This window comes from Bufo bufo, chromosome 1 (assembly GCF_905171765.1).
Source record: "Bufo bufo chromosome 1, aBufBuf1.1, whole genome shotgun sequence".
NCBI classification, from domain to species: Eukaryota; Metazoa; Chordata; class Amphibia; order Anura; family Bufonidae; genus Bufo; species Bufo bufo.
Genome location: NC_053389.1, coordinates 177185706 through 177209108, shown reverse-complemented (window position 1 = coordinate 177209108; position 23403 = coordinate 177185706). Strand labels below are relative to the sequence as shown.

General features: G+C 46.4%; 1 protein-coding gene across 1 annotated transcript in view; it reads right to left on the bottom strand.

Moving 5' to 3' along the window:
- Window positions 1-23403, bottom strand: part of DNAAF3 (dynein axonemal assembly factor 3) — a 78727-nt gene that overhangs the window by 30647 nt on the left and 24677 nt on the right. Inside the window, exons 4-5 of the mRNA XM_040432417.1 lie at window positions 22200-22293; window positions 18637-18794 (exon numbers count right to left, since the gene is read on the bottom strand). Coding sequence (XP_040288351.1) covers window positions 18637-18794; window positions 22200-22293 — 252 coding nt within the window. The remainder of the gene's footprint in view (window positions 1-18636; window positions 18795-22199; window positions 22294-23403) is intronic.

Below are 23403 nucleotides of genomic sequence, written 5' to 3'. Positions count from 1 at the left end.
TAGGCCCTGCATGTGTACAGTATACCCAGTGTCTAGGCCCTGCATGTGTACAGTATACCCAGTGTCTAGGCCCTACATGTGTACAGGATACCGTGTGTAGCCAAAATATAAGTTTTTGTGAGGAATGCATGTTCTTTAGGAGTCCAAGGACTCAATCCACACGAGTCTTCTATTCCTGTCCATAGCCTCTTCCTCAAATGCACCAAATGTTTTCAACACCCCACGATATTTCACCCACCCCTGCAGACTCTGAAGGTGCAGCACTGAAAATTAGGCTAGGTTATGTTCAGAATAGGGTCCACCCAGGCTGCCATTGATGGTTTTCTTCCAGTTTAAAAAATAAAAAAACAACACCTCACATCAGTCTTTTTTTTAAACAATGCAAGCCATACACCAGTGTGAACAGAGATCCCCTGACATGTTTCAGTACTTGTGTTCCCCATGAAATAACAGTCCTTTTTTAGAACTCTTCACCATTTTGTTCCTGTTATGCCTCATGAATTGTGTCATTTAGGCAGACATGCTGATCATCCGTTGTAGGGCCACACTCTAGTGACAAAGGTAATGATATCAACTAGTGGTCTATTTCTTCACACATTTCCAGGAGGAATATTAGAAGAATGGCTCAAAACAAAGCTAAGAAAGTTCTCCAGCATTGTTATTTAATGAGGAATTATAAATTGAATATTTACTAAAGTTGACGAGGTAGGTGAAGTGACTAAACAAAACATAAATTACTAAAAAGGGCCAGACAGAGAAAAATAGCAAACTCTGGTAATTTTCCATTGCAGGCTCCATTTCAGTCAGCTGAGAGGTCTCCCATACACAGCAGAGAGGGGAGATCCTGCAGCATTGAGGACATTACAGAGAAGTACTACCGTATTTTTCGCCCCATAAGACGCACTTTTCCCCCCCAAAAGGGAAAAGTGCCCCTGCGTCTTATGGTGCGAATGCTGCCAATTTACATCGCAGTCTGCGATGCTGCAGCACCGCAGACTGCGATGTATTAGTGAGGAAGTAGGAGGGTCTGTAGTAGGCGGGGAGAGCGGCGGGTAGTGCAGGCACTGTACTCTGGCCCGCCGCTCAGTATGTTCTGTATTATACCTAGTGTTAATCATAATATCTAAACTGTGCTCCCCATCTGTACCGTACTTACCGGTACGGTACAGATGGGGAGCAAGGGGAGCGCAGTTTAGATATTATGATTAACACTAGGTATAATACAGTACATACTGAGCGGTGGGCCAGAGTACAGTGCCTGCACTGCCCGGCCGCTCTCCCCGCCTACTACAGCCCCTCCTTAGGGATCTATGGATGGGATAATGATGATGGGGGGGGTCTGTGGATGGCATTATGATGGGGGGGGGGGGGGTCTTTGGATGGCATTATGATGGGGGGGGGGTCTTTGGATGGCATTATGATGGGGGGGGGGTCTTTGGATGGCATTATGATGGGGGGGGGGTCTTTGGATGGCATTATGATGGGGGGGGGGGGTCTTTGGATGGCATTATGATGGGGGGGGGGGGGATCTGTGGATGACACATAGCAGTGTCATCCACATATCCCCCCCACCATCATAATGCCATCCACAGACACCACCCCCCCATCATGCCATCCACAGCTCCCCCCCATAACAGTGCCATCCACAAATCCCCCACCCCATAACAGTGCATCATCCACAGATCCCCATAATGGTGTAATGCACAGACCGCCAATAGTTCAAACCCACCAAAAGCACACCTTTTGGTTAAAAATAATTTTTTTCTTATTTTCCTCCTCAAAAACCTAGGTGCGTCTTATAGGGCGAAAAATACGGTAATCAGTGTAGTTGTGAATCCAGCACTGGGGCGAGACAAAAAACAAAAACAAAAAACACGCATCTCTGAGCCTCTCTTTAGGCAGCTGGCTCCCTTTCACCACTTTAGGGCTTATGCACACAAACTTATTTTCTTTCCGTGTCCGTTCCGTTTATTTTGCGATCCGTATGCGGAACCATTCACTTCAATGGGTCCGAAAAAACAAACACACTGAAGTTATTCCGTGTGCATTCCGTTTCCGCATGTACGTATTTCCGTTCCGCAAAAAAATAAAAATAGAACATGTCCTATTATTATCCGCATTACGGACAAGGATAGTACTGTTCTATTAGGGGCCAGCTGTTCTGTTCCTGAAAATACGGAATGCACACAGACGTCATCCGTATTTTTTGAGGACCGCAAAATACATACGGTCATGTGCATGAGCCCTTAGACTTCTACAGGTAGCAGCCGTAATCTGATCCGTCTTGTCCCTTCCTCTAGCAAGACTGGTTTTGGATGTGAATTGTGGATAAATATAAATCTGATAATGGGGTATTTTTTTTTTTCTAGTACAGAATATTACAAAGTTTCATAGTCGCCTATCCTATTGATTTATGGAAAGTTTGTTGAAACTACAATGACTATTTCAGGGATGGCGAGTGCTACAGATGCTGATTGATGCAGAGCACAATTATTCCAAGGTGCTAGGAATTTATGATTTTCGTGGATGTTAGAAGTTCAGAACACTTATGCCCTTTTCACACGAGTGAGTATTCCGCGCGGGTTCAATGCGTGATGCTAACGCATTGCGCCCCCACATTAATTTCAATGGGTCTGTGTACATGAGCGTAGGTTCATGCATCACTTGTGCGTTTAGTGAAAATTGCAGCATGTTCTATATTCTGAGTTTTTCACGTAATGCTGGCAAGCAAAAGCGGATGCAATGCGTTTTTTCACGGATGGTTGCTTAGAGATGTTGTTTGTAAACAATCAGTTTTAGATCACACGCGTGAAAAATGCATCAATGCGCATTTCACCCGCGCGATAAAAACTGTATGAACTTGCGAAATAGAGCATTTTTCACTGAACGCATCCGGACCTAACCCGCTCGCCTGCAAGGGGCCTTAATGTAGCATTCCTCAGAATAATAAAAAAAACTCCCCCCTACACTTTGTATGAAGCAGCCAATATCTGCAAGCCTTTGCCATGTGGCAAGGTTCTCAAATAACTTCATTGGCATTACTTCTAATAATCAAACGTAATCTTTCACAAAAATAAGGCAGGTACAAATTTCCAGCCATTAGGGCAGGCATCCTCAAACTGCGGCCCTCCAGCTGTTGTAAAACTACAACTCCCACAATGCCCTGCTGTAGGCTGATACCTGTAGTCTGTTCGGGCATGCTGGGAGTTGTAGTTTTGCAACAGCTGGAGGGCCGCAGTTTGAGGATGCCTGATTTAGGGGATAATGAAGGAACATAGAGCTACTAGCTACATGAGGACAAACATTTTGTTCCTGCCTTGGACAACCCCCGAGCCCTATGATACAAAAGGAGTTACCCGATTTGACTCTTTCTCCAGGCCTTGCTCCTATATATACTTAGACTATACTTTGAGGCAGATTTACGCTCTAAGAACACACACACACACACACACACATACACAACATCCCTTGTCTTTGTTGTCAATAGCAACAAGTCACCGTGCAGCTTTTTTTTTGGAGCACTATAAGAAATAAATCCTGCATCATAATGTGTTGCTATGGGCAATGTCCATAAGACCATTCACATTGGTGCTGCTGTTTTTTTGGGTTGGAAAATACAAGATTACACTCACCGGTAATCACTTTTCCATGAGCCCATGACAGCACCCTTGAGAGAGCCTGCCTCTATCCAGGACAGAAAACAAGAACTTCCGTGGAGAGCTTCTTAAAGGAGGGACCCGGCCTCTATCCACCAGTTATTTGCGAGAAACTTGTCCTATAATTTATACAAAAATCCAACAACTTTCTTTTTTTTTTTTTTGGGAGGGAATAATAGCGGGTGCTGTCATGGGCTAATGGAAAAGTGATTACCGGTGAGTGTAATCTTGTATTTCCCTTATGCCCATGACAGCACCCTTGAGAGATGACAAGAATAGAAACTAGACTTAGGGAGGGATAACAGCCTGCAAGACTTTCCTTCCAAAGGATAACTGATCCTTGCCGCCTAGATCCAGCTTGTAATGATGGAAAAAGGTAGTAGGTGATTTCCAAGTAGCGGCCCTACAGATTTGTTCTAGGGAAGCTTCAGCTCTTTCTGCCCAGGAAGTGGAGACTGACCTAGTGGAGTGTGCCCCATACCCTAAAAGGGCAGGGCTGCGCTACTGAGGAGTAGGCCAAGGAAATAGCTGCCACAATTCATCTAGAAAGAGTTCTGGAAGTAACCTTATCGCCTTTATTCTTCCCAGCAAACTGCACAAAGAGCCTAGAAGACTTTCTCCAGGGTCCAGTCAGCTCCAAATATCTTAGAAGGCATCTCCTGACATCTAAACAGTGCAATTTCATTTCTTTCTCATTATTCGGCTTTTGGCATAAGGAGGGTAGGACTAGGTCTTGTGATCTATGAAAAAAGGAGACTACTTTAGGAAGAAAAGAGGGGTCTGGTTTGAGAATTGCTCTGTCATCCAAGATTTTAGTGTAAGGAGGTAAAGTAGAAAGGGCAGATATTTCGCTTACTCGTCTGGCCGAGGTGATAGCCACCAGAAAAGCAGTTTTGAAGGATAATATATCTTTGCTGGTAGGTCTAGCAGAGGTTCAAATGGTGGCTCCATCATACTGGACAAAACTAGGTTGAGGTCCCATGGAGGAGCGGATGTTCTGGGTATTTGTCTAGTACGATTGACTGCTTTAAAAAAAATCTTATCCAAGTATGATTGGCTAAGGGGGGAGTCAAAATATGCACTAAGGGCTGAAACGTGAACTTTTAGAGTTCCGATTCTCAGTTTTTTGTCTAGGCTGCTTTGCAGAAAATCGAGAACCACAGGCATTGGAGGGGGGTCCAAAGGGTCTATTGGGACACCAGAGAATTTTAAGAAGTTCTTCCATACTCTTAAGTAAATGGACGAAGTAGTGTCCTTTCTACACGACAGGGGAGTATTGATCACATCTCCGGACAGGCCCTTCTTTTCTAGTATGGCCCTTTCAGATACCAGGCAGCAAGGTGTAGGGTGCTTATTTCCGGATGGTAAACTGGCCCCTGATGCAGCAAGTCCTGCGTGTCTGGCAGAATCCATGGTTCCATTTTTGAAAGTTTGCGTAGCCAGGTGAACCATGACCTTCTGGGCCAGAAGGGGCGATCAGGATTAGTCTCATCCTGTGCCGCCTCAGTTTCTGTAGGACCCTTGGAATAAGCCTTATTGGTGGGAAGGGATATAGAAGGTTGTCTGGCCAGGTTTGGGAGAAGGCGTCTAAGCCTGTTAGCGAATCCTCCGGATTTAGAGAAAAGAGATGACATTTCCGATTTTCTTTGTTTGCAAACATGTCAATCAAGGGTTTGCCCCAGAGATGTATTATCTGATTTAATACTGTCTGATTCAGAAACCATTCTCCTTGATGTAGGAGATTTTGGCTTAGAAAATCTGCTTTTCCGTTTTCTGCACCTCTTTTATGAAGCTGACTGAAGGGATGATTATAGAGAAGATCTCTTCTGTAAGTGACATGAGGACTTCGGACCTTGTCCCGCCTTGCCTATTTAAAATAGGACACTACTGTAGTACCGCTCTTAACTCTTGTGTTTTGAGAGTCTCTTTTCTCTTGAGGAGACCATTCTCCCTGAGCGACTTCTACCTAGCAGTAAGCACCCCAACCCATGGGACTGGCATCTGTTGTAATTGAGATCTGCTCCTGCATATCCCAGAGGAGACCTTGAGATAGGTTTGATGGATCTAACCACCACTGCAGGGACTGGATAACGTGGGATGGAAGATGCAGTTGGGCCTCCAAGGGGGATAGGGACCCCTGCCATTCTTTCAGAATTTGCCATTGGAGTTTCCAAGAATGTAGTAATGCCCATTTGACTGCAGGGATTGTGGACGTCATCCTGCCCAACACTGCTATCCCTTGCTGATTGTTCTGTGTCTTGATGTAATTAAAGATTGTACACCTTCCAGAATTTTGGAGACTTTGCTCTGGGGAAGCAGGCAGCGTTGGTTTATAGAGTCCAGAATTAGGCCTAGGAACACACAGCTTTTTGATGGAGTTAAGTTTGATATCTCCCAATTTATCTGCCATCCTAGCTTCCCTAATATTTTGATTACTTCTGAGAGGTTGGGAGGACAGGATGCTTGCTGATTCTGCCACAACCAATATGTCATCTAGGTAGGGTATCGCTAGGATATCCTTCTCTCTTTTATGAGCCATCACCTCCGCCATTAGCTTGGTGAACAGCCTGGGTGCCTGGGATACCCCAAAAGGAAGCGCTCTGTATTGAAAATGATGGCTCTCTCCGTCCATGAGAAATCGCTACCCTCAGGAACCTCTGGGAGTCTGAGTGGATCGGGATGTGATAATATGCATCCTTTATGTCGAGAGTTGACATCACACATTTCGGAAAAAGCTGTTTTATTGTGGATTGTATCGATTCCATTCGGAACTTCTAGTACGTGAGGAACTGGTTTAGCTGTCTTAGGCCTCATGCACACGACCGTTGTGTGCCGTTGTTCCGTTTTCCGTGATTTTCTGAGGACCCATTGACTTTCAATGGGTCCGTTGAAAACTCGGAAAATGCACCGTTGTTCATCCGCGGCCGTGATCCGTGTTTCCTGTCCATCAAAAAAATATGACCTGTCCTATTTTTTTGACGGACAACGGTTCACGGACCCATTCAAGTCAAAGGGTCCGTGAAAAAACACGGAAGCGCACAAGAGTGGCATCCGCGTCCGTGATCCGTAGGCTACTTTCACACAGACTGATCGCAGATCCGTCTGCATAAAAGATTTTTCAGAGCTGAGTTTTCACGAAGTGAAAACTCAGATCCGACAGTATATTCTAACACAGAGGCGTTCCCATAGTGATGGGGACGCTTCAAGTTAGACTATACTAAGAACTGTGTACATGACTGCCCCCTGCTGCCTGGCAGCACCCGATCTCTTACAGGGGGCTGTGATCCGCACAATTAACCCCTCAGGTGCCGCACCTGAGGGGTTAATTGTGCGTATCATAGCCCCCTGTAAGAGATCAGGTGTTGCCAGGCAGCAGGGGGGTACACCCCTCCTCCCCTGTATTACTGTACATTCATTGGTGGCCAGTGGGCCCCCCCTCCTAATTAAAATCCTCCCCCCCCCCCCTAATTAAAATCCTCCCCCCCCCTAATTAAAATCCTCCCCCCCCCCCTAATTAAAATCCCCCCCCCCCCCTCCTAATTAAAATCCTCCCCCCCCCCCCTAATTAAAATCCTCCCCCCCCCCCCTAATTAAAATCCCCCCCCCCCCTCCTAATTAAAATCCTCCCCCCCCCCCCCCCTAATTAAAATCCTCCCCCCCCCCCCCCCCATCACTGGTGGCAGCGGAGAGTTCCGATTGGAGTCAAGGTTTAATCGCTGGGGCTCCGATTGGTAACCATGGCAACCAGGACGCTACTGCAGTCCTGGTTGCCATGGTTACTTAGCAATTTTTAGAAGCATTATACTTACCTGCAATGTCTGTGACCGGCCGGGCGCTCCTCCTACTGGTAAGTGACAGGTCTGTGCTATAAGCAATGCGCCGCACAGACCTTTCACTTACCAGTAGGAGGAGCGCCCGGCCCGTCACAGACAGCGAAGGTAAGTATAATGCTTCTAAAATTGCTAAGTAACCATGGCAACCTGGACTGCAGTAGCATCCTGGTTGCCATGGTTACCGATCGAGTCCCAGCGATTAAACTGGGACTCCGTTCGGAACTCTCCGCTGCCACCAATAAGAAAGGGGGGGGGGAATTTTAATTAGGAGGGGGAGGGGGGGGCCCACTGGCCACCAATGAAAGAACAGTAATACAGGGGAGGGAGGGGCACCTGAGGGTTTAATTGTGCGGATCACAGCCCCCTGTAAGAGATCGGGTGCTGCCAGGCAGGAGGGGGCAGTCATGTACACAGTTCGTAGTATATTCTAACTTGAAGCGTCCCCATCACTATGGGAACGCCTCTGTGTTAGAATATACTGTCGGATATGAGTTTTCACGATCTAACTCAAATCCGATGGTATATTCTATGGTGATGGGGATGCTTCAAGTTAAAATATACCATCGGATTGGAGAAAACTCCGATCCGATGGTATAATAGGGACTCCTGACTTTACATTGAAAGTCAATGGGGGACGGATCTGTTTGCAATTGCACCATATTGTGTCAACGTCAAACAGATCCGTCTCCATTGACTTGCATTGTAAATCAGGACGGATCCGTTTGGCTCCGCACAGCCAGGCAGACACCAAAACGACTTTTTCCTTCATGTCCGTGGATCCTCCAAAAATCAAGGAAGACCCACGGAAGAAAAAACGAATCACGGACCTACGGACCCAGTTTTTGCGGAACGAAAAAAAAAGCGGTCGTGTGCATGAGGCCTTAGGTTTATTATCATCCTGAGGGTTCCATCTGGTTTGGGAACCAGAAAAAAGGGAATAGAACCCCTTCCCCCTTTCTGATTCTGGAACCTCTATTAGGACTTTTTTCGCCAATAGGGAAAACACTTCTTGTTTTAAGGCCTGGTTTCTTAAAGAGTTACCGTCGAGTTTCATAATTTTTATCCTTTCCGGTGGGGAAGAGGCAAATTCTAGACAGAATCCGTCTATTACCCCTAGAATCCAAGGGCTTGCGGAAATAGATTCCCAAGCCTGAAGGAAGGGAGAGAACCTTCCCCCCCACAGGACTGGCACCGTCATTGTTGTGTAGACTTGGAACGGTTACTGGACTGGGAGCTGAAAAGGAGACCTTTTTCTTTCCCATTTCTGTTATCCCTCCAGTATCTGTCTTTTATCTCGGAAATTATTCTTTGTTTTTACGAAGACTGGCGGTTATTTGTGGGTCTGCTGGAGGGGAACCCTTTTTTGTCATCTGCGACCTTTTCTAAAAAGGTAGTCAAGGACAGATCCGAATAAAAAGTCGCCCTGGCACGGTACAGCACATAATTTGTTCTTTGACCCAGTGTCTCCTGACCATCCTTTTAACCAAACCGCTCTTCTGGCGGAGTTAGCTAAAGCCGCAGATCTAGCGCTTAATTTTAAGGCATCTGCAGATGCATCTGACGGCCTTTAGGATTGTGGAGAAAACCTCTAGCAGCTGTTCCCTTGGGGTTTTGTCTTCTATATGCGTTTCTAGGTCCTGTAACCATATTTAAAGGGATCTTGCTGTGGAAGTAGCGGCAATGTTAGGTTTAAATGCCTGGGTGGAGGCTTCCCAGGCGTTTTTAAGAAACAATTCTGCCCTTCTGTCCATAGGGTCCTTTAGGCCCCCCAGGTCCTCAAATCGTAACGCTGATTTTTTGGACATCTTGGCTATCGGCGCATCTATTTTTGGTGGTCTATCCCAGTTAGAGCATTCCCCTTCAAACGGATATTTTTCATCAGTTTTTTTCCATTCTTTTTGTATTAGAAACTTTACATTCTCATTTATTGGGAAAACCCTAGATTTCTTGTGACCCAAGTCACCGAACATGATCTGCTGAACTGTCCTCTGCTCTTTGGTCTCGTCCACCTTTATTGTAGCCCTAATGGCTTTAAGTAAGGAGTCTGTGTCCTCATGCGAGAATAGCTTTTTTATATTCTAGGGACAAACAGAAAAAAAGACCCTCTTAGTATAAAATATAAAAAGGGTTGGGGATTAACCCCCTTACCCCACCAGGAGTACCGATCTGGAATCATAGTTGTCCTGGTTTTCAGTGCGCTGATCACCCTCTTCTTCCATGGTAAGGTCCAGCGATGGAGGGTTTTCCATATATGGGGTCTGCAGAAGTCCTCTGGCTGGCACCCTTCCACCTGCGCACTGAGCGGAGTTAAATACTCCCGGTTCAGTCCTCACCACCATCCACTCTGCGGCCTGCAGCGCTGACTTCCGGGACGCTGTGCGTTCCAAACACCGTAAGTCGCGCACGCGTCACTTCCGGTTCTCACTGCGCACCTGCCCCCTCTGTAATCCTACCAGGGATGCTGCATGCCAGGGAGAACAGGCCCCGAACACCGCCAGGAGGATACAGCGTGACAGCGGTACCGCCGGAACTGCCAGCAGATGATAATATGGCGACAGCTAGGACCGGGAAGGGTGTTCGTCCAGACTTAGGGCGGCTCCAAGAGGAGACTTACGCCGCACCAGGTAAACCCTATGGTTAAATTCAAAAACACCGGCGGGGCCCTGCAGCCATTTAAAGCTCTCCAGAGAAGCGTCCTATCCATAGGACAGGAAACAGGAACTGGTGGATAGAGGCCGGGTCCCTCCTTAAGAAGCTCTCCACGGAAGTTCCCGTTTCCTGTCCTGGATAGAGGCGGGCTCTCTCAAGGGTGCTGTCATGGGCATAAGGGAAAACAAGAATAAACATTTGTAATGCACTTTCTAACACAAGAGACATGGATGGTTTTGGAGCAGGGGAATCAGTGGCTGCCATGTAGGCGCTTAACCCCCACTAGGGTTAGGTTCATACAAAGCAGATTTAACTCTTAAGGGCCCTTTACACAGGCCGAGAATCCGCCAGATAATCACTAACAAGCGTTCATAGGAATACTCATTAGCGATTATCTGGCAGTGTAAAAGTGCTGCCAATTACCTGACGAGTTAGCGAAACGCTTGCTTATCAGGTCATAAGTCATTTCTGACAAAAATAATCACTTGCGGCAGCAGATCATGCTGTCTAAACAAGCTCTGCTGCTGGCAAACAATGAGTCTATGAGGACGAGTGGTGGCATTAGTGATCGCTCCTCCCCGTACTATAGAGGAGATTGCTGCATGTAATAGCAGAGGTCTCCTTCATTGACAAGCAGGCACTGAGTCACACTTTGCTGCCCCGGGGATCCGGCCGTGTGCATGCCCCATTTTCCTAATAAAACTGCCTATTCTTGTCCACAAAAGGGAGACATGTTCTGTTATGTGCGGAACTGCCACACGGATGCAGACAGTACATGGATAATATCCGGATGCTGTCCATTTATTTTATTTTTTTAACGGACCCACAGAAACAAATGGGTCTGTGGGCAATCTGCAAAAAGTACCTAAGAATCCGATGTGGACGCAAACAGTCATGTGTCCGAGTCCTAACCAGCTGCAGGACACTGATGGAACCGCTAACCTGACAAACTACTCAAACACTTTGCACATACACATAAAGGCCTCATACTTTGTGTTACTCCTGATAGTCCTTCATTAGCAACAATGAGCCAAGAACGCCTCCTTCAGGAAAAAATAAAAATAAAAAAAAATGTAGATTCCACTTACGAGCATTATGGAGTTATTCACCAACCGCTGTAATGACACCAATAAGCTGTCTGAGTACCAGTCTTTAACTATTTTACCTCTAATTTCCATGAAAAGGCTTTTAGGAAGGAGCCGCTGATCCATTTTCATATGCCAGACATGCTAGGAAACAAATCGTGTCCCATTTGATGAAAGCCTCTTTTGTCCATTCTTATGAGAAGATGAAAGCGGCCTCCGGAATAATAAAGCTAAACTGGAGAGGCAGAAATTACCTAATCAGCGGCTGCGGAGCCATCACAATAGTGAGAAGAAGTCGAGCTCATGTTTTTTTGGAGCAATCAATATATGGAAATTAATGGAAATCTACACAGAGCCAAGAAATGAGGCGTCACATTCTACTTCTCTCAATTTTCACCAACTCCCAGACCTGTTTTCTTTGAGGGTCATAATGGGGAGCTTTCTGCAATAAACCATTAAGAATCAGGGGTGTCGTTGGGGTGAAAGTATCCCCAAGTACTATCCTGTGGTCGTGAGACATATTTATGTCTCCATCTATCCATCTCTATATTTTACATTTACATGTGTTCTTCGACAAGACACCCTTGTCAATATGACAAACCTTAGCAGATGGACATAATAGAAGGGGTTCCCAAGGGGGTTACCTCCCCTTCTATCATCCAGTGTGAAGAGTCACCAAGAAATAGCATCCCGCCTTCTGACGTTTTGCCAAGCCATATTATTACATGGTCATCCCATCATCCAGAATGGAAAGCAGCTAAGAAATAGTGGCTCCTCTTCTAACCGACTTGGCCCAGTATTGTACAGTAATCGGGCTGATTCATGGTACGACAGCCATCGCAGTCAGGTTCTATAGGTAGCGTTAGAAATGAATGGGATCGCCATGCCAGTCACAAGAAATTCAGCAGTGTTGGATTTCTTGAGATGGGGTAGGTGATCCCATTCACTTCTATAGGATCACTGCTATTCAGCGAACCTGGCTTTGGCGGCTGTCGTGCAACCAGTGTAGCCCTACCCTCACAAGACAAATGCTTAGTCGGGGAAGCATGGCTCATGTGTCGGCTGTGGCTCCCCTGAGCTGAACTGACTGCATCATAGTGATTTATGAGGCAGGGAGTTCCTATCTGATTGGCAGTCTACTGTACCGTACTCACATCATCATGTGAGTACAGTATAATAGATCCATGAACAGACCATCATAAATCACTAGGACGCAGTAAGTTTGGGTCTGGGGAGCCGCAATCGGTCTGAGCGGACACATGGACCGAGCACAGTTGTGTGAATCAGCCTTTACATGGTCATCCAGTCATTTAAGATTTCCCCCGGCTGCGACCACTGTAGGAGTTAACACCTTGCTTGCTGTAACTTCCCCTGTTGATACCAGAGTTTCTGATCTGACTTGTGGCGATCAGATGATTGCTGGGATGACTTCATTATACCAACAGGTTCGTGCACGAGATATCCCTTTAAAAGAAAGCCCAAAGGCTCGTTGAACTTGTGTTTTGTAGACTTCTAGGACATTTTTAGCATAGTATCGAGTGATCTCTCAGTCTTGGAAATATTGCTCTACATTCAGTTTGGCGGCAGACTTACAAACATGCATTTTCTTTTCCAGAACATCACAGATGCACGCAGTACTGACATTCGGTAAGCTTCCCGACATGGCTTTGCCAAGAGGCATCTGCATCAGTGATGGGATTCTGAGAATGATATGGCCGACAACCTGCAGCATCTCGCAAAGAAAGCAACATGTCAAGAGTTATCCAAAGGTGAAATGGGCAGCTCCACTCTATGGAGGACAAGCACCTCTTTAGAGGTAGAACAAACTGCGTGGAAGGCGATAAAATAATCTACAGATGCCACATCAGACTGTCCATTCATCCAGCAGGGTCCTGTAATTACACCAGTCATACCTACATGGGTGAATTACAGTTACACCTCTGATCCTCTGGGTTAGGGCTTCTCCAACCAGGGTTCCAGGTGTTTCATAGAACCAGATTAGGGAGGTCAGCAAGAGAGAAAGCGGTCACTAAAACATCGATAAGGCAGTAGTAGGGGATACCCAGGAGAAGGTAACTGCACCGGTTCTGGTCAGCCCAGCACTGCAGATGTGAAACCGTTCCTGTACGGTATGACCGCATGATCTGCACCCATTCACTGTCCAGCACTGAAGATTACTTGTGCATTAACCCCTTAAAGGGCTTTTCTGAGTCACAGATGGATATGGATGACCTATCCCTAAGGGTAATCAACATCAGGACAGTGGGGGTCCCATTCCCGGCACCCCCACCAAGCAGCCGTCGACACTGGAACAGAGCCAGCAGCACAGTGCCATTCTTAGTGTAGTGGTCATGCTGGGTTACTGCAGCTCAGCTCCTGTTCACTGGAATGGGAGCCGAGCTGCACTACGCCGACCAGGCCACTACACAGTATGGTTACTTTTCAGGTAGACCAGTGAGGGGTCCGGGTCACCACCGATGTCGATGCCTATACAGAGGCTAGGTCATTAATAGCTGAAAGGTGGACAACCCCTTTAAAGAGGACCAATTCTGGAGCAGGTGTGTCTGACTGTCCAATCAGTGCTGCTGGTGTCGGACTGTGCAGGGACACACCCCCAATGGTAACACCCAGCTGTACCTTTACTACAAGCTGATGGCTATTCAGAAAAGTCTAGTAGAAAAAATAAAGGAATGGCACAACATAGAGCTATTAGAATGGCTCCTCCAGAATCATTACATGGAGAATGCAAGTACTTACTAAACAGTCATGTCAGGAGGGGCGACAGCTCAAACAAAAAAGGCCATGTCTGTAACTGCATTTCGAAAGCCATAAGTTTGTTTTTTTGTTGACGTATGAGGGCTTTTTTTTTGCAAGATCAGCTTTATTTTTTCATGGCATCATTTTAGGGTGTAGATATAAAAATGTTTTTTTTTTTTTTTCACGCCATCACCTCAAAAACACGTCTGCAACTCTGCTATTGTTTTTTGGGCGGTTTCTTCACATTCACCATGTGGTTTTTAATATATATATATATATATATATATATATATATATATATATATATATATACATATACATATACATATACATACACACACACAGGCCATGTGAACTCAGTGCTGTGGATACAGACCCATTGACTTGAATCTTGAATGGGTCTGCAATCCGCAAAATACGGCAAAAGAAAGGACATGTCCTATCTTTTGCGGATTGTGGACCCATTCAAGTCAATGGATACACACCACAATATATGGCATTCACACTGCTGACCGCTATTTGCAGTCCACAACACGGGCGCGGCGAATGGTGAATGAGCCCTAAAACACACATTGAGGTCCATTGCACGTTCCACTAGAGCAGCGGTTCTCAACCTAGGGGTCGCGACCCCTTTGGGGGTCGATCGGCCCTTTCCAGGGGGTCGCCGGTGCTTGTTTTGCGGCTGAGTAACTCAGAAGATCCGATGGTATATTCTAACCCCCAGGCGTTCCCATGGTAACGGGGACGCTTGCCTGGGGGTTAGAATATACAGGGCCACGCCGCTCACAGCAGTATATTTATAAACTAATCAGTAACTACTTTAACTTTAATCATTGCTCATTGCTGAGCTCTTTACTTGGATTATAATTTATTTGGCTATGGGATATCTTATCTTACTTTGTCTTAGCTCCGGTAATAGCAGGCAGTGCGGGGGGCGGCGCTCACTCACTGACGTCACGCGCCTGCTCCTCCCACTAGGCGGCGCAGGCGCGTGACGTCAGTGAGTGAGCGCCCCCGCACTGCCTGCTATTACCGGAGCTAAGACAAAGTAAGATAAGATATCCCATAGCCAAATAAATTATAATCAAAGTAAAGAGCTCAGCAATGAGCAAAGTTAAAGTAGTTACTGATTAGTTTATAAATATACTGCTGTGAGCGTCGGGGAGGGAGATCTGTGGATGGCAGTGCCATCCACAGATCCGCCTACAGTGCCATCCACAGATCCCCCCCCCCCCCCCCCTAAACAGTGCCATCCACAGATCCCCCCCTCCCCTAAACAGTGCCATCCACAGATCCCCCCCCTCCCCTAAACAGTGCCATCCACAGATCCCCCCCCTCCCCTAAACAGTGCCATCCACAGATCCCCCCCCCCCCTCCCCTAAACAGTGCCATCCACCCTCCCCTAAACAGTGCCATCCACCCTCCCCTAAACAGTGCCATCCACAGATCCCCCCCCTCCCCTAAACAGTGCCATCCACAGATCCCCCCCCTCCCCTAAACAGTGCCATCCACAGATCCCCCCCCCCTCCCCTAAACAGTGCCATCCACCCTCCCCTAAACAGTGCCATCCACCCTCCCCTAAACAGTGCCATCCACCCTCCCCTAAACAGTGCCATCCACAGATCCCCCCCTCCCCTAAACAGTGCCATCCACAGATCCCCCCCCTCCCCTAAACAGTGCCATCCACAGATCCCCCCCCTCCCCTAAACAGTGCCATCCACAGATCCCCCCTCCCCTAAACAGTGCCATCCACAGATCCCCCCTCCCCTAAACAGTGCCATCCACAGATCCCCCCTCCCCTAAACAGTGCCATCCACAGATCCCCCCTCCCCTAAACAGTGCCATCCACAGATCCCCCCTCCCCTAAACAGTGCCATCCACAGATCCCCCCTCCCCTAAACAGTGCCATCCACAGATCCCCCTCCCCTAAACAGTGCCATCCACAGATCCCCCTCCCCTAAACAGTGCCATCCACAGATCCCCCTCCCCTAAACAGTGCCATCCACAGATCCCCCCCTCCCCTAAACAGTGCCATCCACAGATCCCCCCCCCTCCCCTAAACAGTGCCATCCACAGATCCCCCCCCCCCTCCCCTAAACAGTGCCATCCACAGATCCCCCCCCCCCCCCTCCCCTAAACAGTGCCATCCACAGATCCCCCCCCTCCCCTAAACAGTGCCATCCACAGATCCCCCCCTCCCCTAAACAGTGCCATCCACAGATCCCCCCCCTCCCCTAAACAGTGCCATCCACAGATCCCCCCTCCCCTAAACAGTGCCATCATGGCACTGTTTAGGGGAGGATGGGGGGGGAGATCTGTGGATGGCACTGTTTAGGGGGGAGATCTGTGGATGGCACTGTTTAGGGGGGGGGGGGGGGGGGATCTGTGGATGTCTTTGTGATTAATTACTCTGCTTTAATTATGTTCAATTTGTAGCAATAAAAATACATCCTGCATATCAGATATTTACATTACAATTCATAACAGTAGCAAAATTAGTTATGACGTAGCAAGGAAAAAAATGTAATGGTTGGGGGGTCACCACAACATGAGGAACTGTATTAAAGGGTCACGGCTTTAGAAAGGTTGAGAACCACTGCACTAGAGGGAGCTTAGTAGCCTTCTACATTCTGTATAAATAGGTTTCAATGTACACAGTTTGAAATGGTCCATCTAGTGGTAGCAGCGAACCAGCATCAAATCATTTAGATTTTAGTGTTCAAAGTCTGACATTCAATGTAAAGGATCCTATACAAAGCTAGAGGTTTTTTTCCAAATGTAAAACTAGGAAAGGAATTGTGCTTATATTTTGAGTAGCGGGATATATAGATATATATAATGCCTGCAAAGACAAGTGATTAATACAAATAAGGAGCTGAAAAAGATTCTCAAATGAACCACGAGGGAGCGGCATTTCCATGCATTCATTTAGAATACATTATCTAGAACAATGGAGACGTTCATTTCAGGATCACTTTATTACAGAACGCCTTGATGTATTAAGCTACATAGAGAAATGTACCCGCCGGAGTGACCACTGTGTTCCCCAGTTATTCATATTATCCCCCACCAGCCATGCCTATACTACAGGATATCCAGCAGTCTACACCTGCATACCAGCACCTTGCACTACAGTCACACAAACACGATGGGGGGAGATTTATCATAGCCTGGCGGTGTACGCCTCGTCAGAAATTCACAAATTCTGATATCTATCACAGCCGGACGCGTAGATTTCAGTTTTCTTCCATGCCAGAAGACTGGAGTAGAAGGGAAGTGTAGTAGGGCGGCTGGAGACGCTCCCTAAGTGGCGAAGCTGGCAGAGAAACGCCACAAAATTATGTGCGCAAGTGGCGGTTAGAAGGTCGCAAATGTGCAGTTTGAAAATGTGAAAGATTTAAATCCACAAATTACAAGTTTTATGTATAGATTGTAAGTTTTACAGAATCTTTTCCCACAAAACTATACATCAATCTGCTCTGCTCCTCCTGCTCTATAATATCCTGCCTGCAGACTGCATTTTACAGTGACTGGTTCTCTTTAAAGGGCTATTGTGGTTTTAGCAAATAAAACTTCACAGAATAATTCACAGACAGATCTATTTTTTACAGGAAAAATGGCACCTATTTTTACAGACTGTCCAGACAGTTGGCAAGCCTGAGTATGTTCTGTTTAAAGGGAACAGGACAAAGTTGCAAAACCAGTAACCACCACTAAGAAAAGTTATACATCTGGAGTATGAACCAGTGTAAAACCCCACGTAGACAAATAAGAGACTGCAGTACTTGCCCAAGCGCTGCAGACCCTTCAACCAAGTGATTGGCAGGGCTGCAGAGAATTGCAACCCCATCAGTCTAAGGGCCCATTCACACGGTCGTATGAATGGGTGTGGACCCATTCTCCAATTTTGCGCAACGGGTGCAAACCCATTCATTTCAATGGGGCCGCAAAAGATGCAGACAGCCAAAAAATATAAAAAATAATGCAACACAGATGTCCTCCATAGTTTTTATGGATCCACGTTTTGTGGAGCGCAAAATACATACGGTCATGTGAATGCACCCTTATGCCTCATTCACACATCAGTGATTGTGAACCAAAACCAGGTGCAGCTCTAAACACAGAATGGGTGCAGATCTTTCCGTTCTACCTTATGTGTCTGTAGCCTTCACTCCTGGTTTTGGCTCGCAATCCCTGATGGAATCACCGACCAAAACACTGACATGTGAATGAGGCTTTATATTGGCTTATCCCAAGGATCTGCCATCATTTAAAAACCTGTATAACCCTTTTAAAGTGAACCCGTCACCATGAAAAATGAGCAGATTGATATACATTAGTTTTATGGAAAAAGTTTCATTATAACTTTAAATTCCTGCTCTCCATGGGCTTTGAAGTCCAAGAGGCGGTCCCATCAGAGGGAAGGCTGTCAATCACTATGGCTGTGTATACAGAGATGGCTGTCAATCACTGATAGGACCGCCTCCTGGACTTCAAAGCCCCGAATGAACAGGAATATAAATGAGTGAAATATAAAGTTATACTGAATCTTTACCCACATTGATATATATCAATCTGCTCAGCTTCTCCTGCTCTAGTACATGCTGCCTGCAGCTCAGACACCATCGTGACAGGTTCCATATAACACAGACCTACCTTAAGTGAAGTCATATTCAGGAACGGGAGGACACCCTGTTGGTACTCGGGATCGGTGATGCATTTAATGAACAGCGCACACTGGTCTTGTAGGTATGCTGCAGTCTTACTACGGACCATACTGTTGCCAAACAGCTCAAGAAACATCTCACACTTCTCTAAAAAGAAAAAAGACAGCATTTTTGAGAATTACAGAAAATAAACATTTATTGGTGTGACTAGTGTGAGATATAATATAATATATCTCCAGACTATAGCCTGCATTCTACACTGCTACTCCCTCAACTCAGGACTTCATTAGATAAAAGAGATGTATTGGTTCTAGATTTATGCTAATGAGTTTCTCTACAATTATGGCCACCTACCTATGGACATGTGCAGTCAGTGAAGACCAGAGCCATGCAGGAGTGCCGTGCTTTCAGCAATGATGCCGACGCTAGCCCTTGGAAATTGGCTCTCAGTGCTTGATCTGGTTTTGGACCACGATATCATTGGCTATTGCACTTTGATCTCAACAGGATGCTGCCGAGACCTGTGCGAGAGCAGTGTCTTCAGCCCTTGCCATGGTAACCAGGGTCTCTGCCCACCATGCAGTCCTTGACCCCCACGGTGCCAGCGGGTCCCAGCACTTGATGTGCTCTTCCACTCTCAGCTAGGAGGAGCGCAGCTGCTTGGAGGATTGTTAGGATGATATGTTCTCCTCCTGTTACTGCCCTCTCTCTGGCCCAGATGCTCCGCTGCCACCCACATAGATTCCAGAGTACGTTCACAAATCATGCATTCATATTGGAATGAAAGATTTTGCTGACACACTGACACCAATGCCTTAGGCCTCATGCACACGAACGTATATTCTTTCAGTGTCTGTTCTGTTTTTTTTGCGGACCGTATACGAAATCATTCTTATCAATGGGTCCACAAAAAACAAAAACGGAAGTTACTCCGTGTGCATTCAGTTTCCGTATGTCCGTTCCGCAAAAAATTAGAACCTGTCCCATTATTGTCCGCATTAAGGACAAGGATAGTACTGTTCTATTAGGGGCCAGCTGTTCCATTCCGCAAAATACGGAGTGCACACGGACGTCATCCGTAATTTTTGCGGATCGCAAAATACATACGGTCCTGTGCATGAGGCCTTATTCTGCATTCACAATGCTGGACCACTTATGACTACTTGTTCCAGTATATTTATCAGACCAGTTTGTCCCCAGTGTTAGCAGGTTTTTCTTTTTCATTCACACAGGCACAAAAATCTAAATGAGATATCTAGCTCTGTCAATCATGGAGGAGGGAGCAGTGCTCCAAGGGCTCAGTCCAGCCCCTTGGTGTTAGAACCCGCTCATTTACATATTGATACAAATGTAGATCTCTTGGCATTGGTTCTACCTACAGATATAACAAAGGTATTGTTTTAATCAGCACGACCAACTCGACTAGGCAGTATGCTTGGTTTAATAGAGTTGATCATGTATTCCCATCTGGGACATTGAGGGTGTATCACAAGGATGTGCCATCAATGTAATATGGGTGTGGGACCCACTCCTACTGCATCTCCAGTACAGGGCCCCTGAAGCAACAGTGGATTAACATAGGGGGGTTTGGGTCGGTAGCCCAGGCAGACATCGCTGGGGGGCCCCAATGCAGACCTGAACACCCACATACTGCGGCGGGGCACGGGAGCGCATAGTTCCTAGTAGGCCTATGTGGTAGTATAATCCCGGCGCAGGCATGCATGATATCATCGCGCGCCTGTGCCATGATGCAGGACAAAGTTTACGCACCTGCCTCACCAACACCGACACAGGTAAGTATTCGCTTTTAGTGTTTTTTTTTTTTCTGTGTGTGCCAACTTTGGGGGTCACAGGGGGACATGGGGGCAAATCACTGTGGTGGGCGCTGCTATTAGGGGACACTATACAGGCATTATTACCTGGAGCACAATATAGGGTGCCATTACTGGGGGCACTCTATGGGACATTATAACTGCTGTAGACACTAAAGGGACCTTTGGGATAATTAATCAAATTGGTGTAAAGTAGAACTGGCTTAGTAGCCCATAACCGAATCCACCTTTCGTTTGACAGCGCCTTTGGAAAATGAAAGGTGGAATCTGATTGGTTGCTAGGAGCACCTAAGCCAGTTCTTCTTTACACCAGTTTGATAAATGACCCCAATTATGAGAAATCTAACATGTCTGTGTAACAAACTGTGGAGACGAGATGCAACTGAAAGAAAGACTTTGGCGTTCTGGGTCAAACGGAGAAGGTCTACATGACAGGAGATGCCACTGGAAGTAACAGGTATGTGGTGCTGTATTCCCCTATATGTAGAGCTGGCTCACTACTGTGACCGGCGTCTCATCTTCCCCTCCAAGTCTTTTTTTTTATCATAATCATATGTATTTAAAATTTGGCAACTAAAACTTTAATTTGTAGATGTCCCCTGCAGTCCTATGTCACAGCCCAGATAACAGTGATAACTGTGTGCAGATAAGGTAGTAGATGTTCCCTGCAGTCCTATCAAACAACCCACATGACACAACAGTTCACTGTGTTATGCGGGGTGTTACATAGGACTGCAGGTAACATCTATGACATCTGTACTCCTGGCACCCCCACCAATCAGCTGTTTGAGGAGACCGCGATGTTCCAGTGAGCGCCACAGCCTCTTTGCTCCTTACAAAGCACAACTCTGTCCATTTGATAGCACTGCGCAGCTCAGCCCCAATCACTTAGATGGAACTGAGCTGCACCTAGGCCATGTAACGATGAATGTGATGTCATATGGCCTAGGAAGGGACTGTGGCGCACACGAAGCACCGCAGCCTCTTCATACAGATTTTTTTTTTTTTTTAACTAAAATGGAGGGAGGGGCCCGAGTTGGGTAGACAGCCCCGGGCCTATCATGCACTTAATCCACCCCTGCCAGGAAGTCAAGAGCACACCCCGCATGCGCTGCTTGCTATCCATTCATTCCTATGAGACTCCTGCACATGTTCTGTGTTTCTTCCTTCAACTGCCTCCTGAGCTGTGATAGGCAGCGCTGAGACACGCCTCCTGAGCTGTGATAGGGAGAGCACAGACACGCCCCCTGAGCTGCAGCAGAAGAGACACTCCCCCGAGCGGTCAGCTTGATATAAATCTAGCAGAACAATGAATGGGGAGATCTCTGGATCCATGTGAGGTACAGGGCTGGTTCTAGCTTTGTTAGAAAGATTGTCATGTATTATCATTTAACATTAGTCACAGGATAACCCCTTTAAGTGTAATAATGGTGGGTTTGCGTGCCCACTGGGCCCCGGAAGGGACTTTTACGGTGTACATTTTTTTAACTGATTTCACAGAAGAAAAAAAAAAAAGGAGGCACCCTGCCAAGGTTATATCAAAAGTATACATTTGCATGCATATCCACATTTGAAGCCTATGGCACTATAAGGGATATGTCCAGACATATACAGAATTATAAACCTGGCAGTCACAAAGTGTGCTCTTAGCAGGTATATAGCAAGTGCCTTCTAAATGTGCACAGACAGAATGGTAACTCCGAGTACATAGCAATTTTACCTTGCAAACCCATTTGTTCTGGATTTTCCAGGGCCAAAGTCAAAAACAGCAGTTGTCGAGCAAGAAGCTCCAGGTCACTTTCAATGATGAAGAACTAGAAAGAGAAAACAGAGGACATTTAGTGCAACCTTTCCAAGGCTTTAGTATGCCGTTATTAGAGGGCTGCAATAAGTAAAACCGCACTACAGCTGGATGGTAGTGCTAGAACAGATCGCTATGTGATATTTGCACTACAGCCAGTGGGAGAATTTCCACCTACGCCAGTTTTCTGATGTAAAAAAGTTTCAAACCCTGTATTTGTGACTTTAAATGCCATTGCACCTAAATCTAGGCGCAAGTGGCATTTCTACACCATCCATGCCACTTTCTGAGAGGGCGAGCATGGCAAGGGCAGGGTCAGCAGGCCAGTCTCTTTTTAAAATTTGTTTTATTGAAGTTTAACAAGTAAGTCAAGTTACAGTAGGACAAAGCAGGGGTAAATCCCACGCAGGGGATACAGTGTCATCATGATTTATCTCTAGAATCTTGCATCAGACATGGAGAGAGATCCATTCTAGATCAGAGAGAAGTGAACAACAAATATAATGAAGCAGCAATCCAGAGCACGAGATCCGCACATTATTATACAGCAGGCGTATGAACTATAATCAGCCACAGAATACATGCATGCATGGTGTAAAGTTAAAGATGAGCACCACTCCCCCCACACCTTGTGAAACTTTTGTGGGCATTTTCTGTGAATAAAAAGATTTTTGTGAAACTCAGCTGTAAAAGCTCTTTATCGCGTGGTTCATTGGGGGACACAGGACCGTGGGTATAGCTTGCTGCTGCCACTAGGAGGAGACACTAGGCTGAAAAAAGACTTAGCTCCTCCCATGCAGGCTATACCCCCTCCAGCCTGGAGAGAGCATGTCAGTAGGAGCAGTAGAAAACATGTGCCAAGTAAAAGAGAATGCAACAAACGCCGGCGGAAGCGAACCCGCTAAACACCGGACCGGCAACCAGACATCACTATCAACAATAATAAATATTGGGTGGGTGCTGTCTCCCCCAATGAACCACACGAGAAAGATTTTACAGGTGAGTTTCACAAAAATCTAGTTTTATCGCTAGTATTCATTGGGGGACACTGGACCGTGGTACGTCCTAAAGCAGTCCACAGGGAGGGAAAAAAATCCACGCTCATGGAGAATGCTTAATGCAC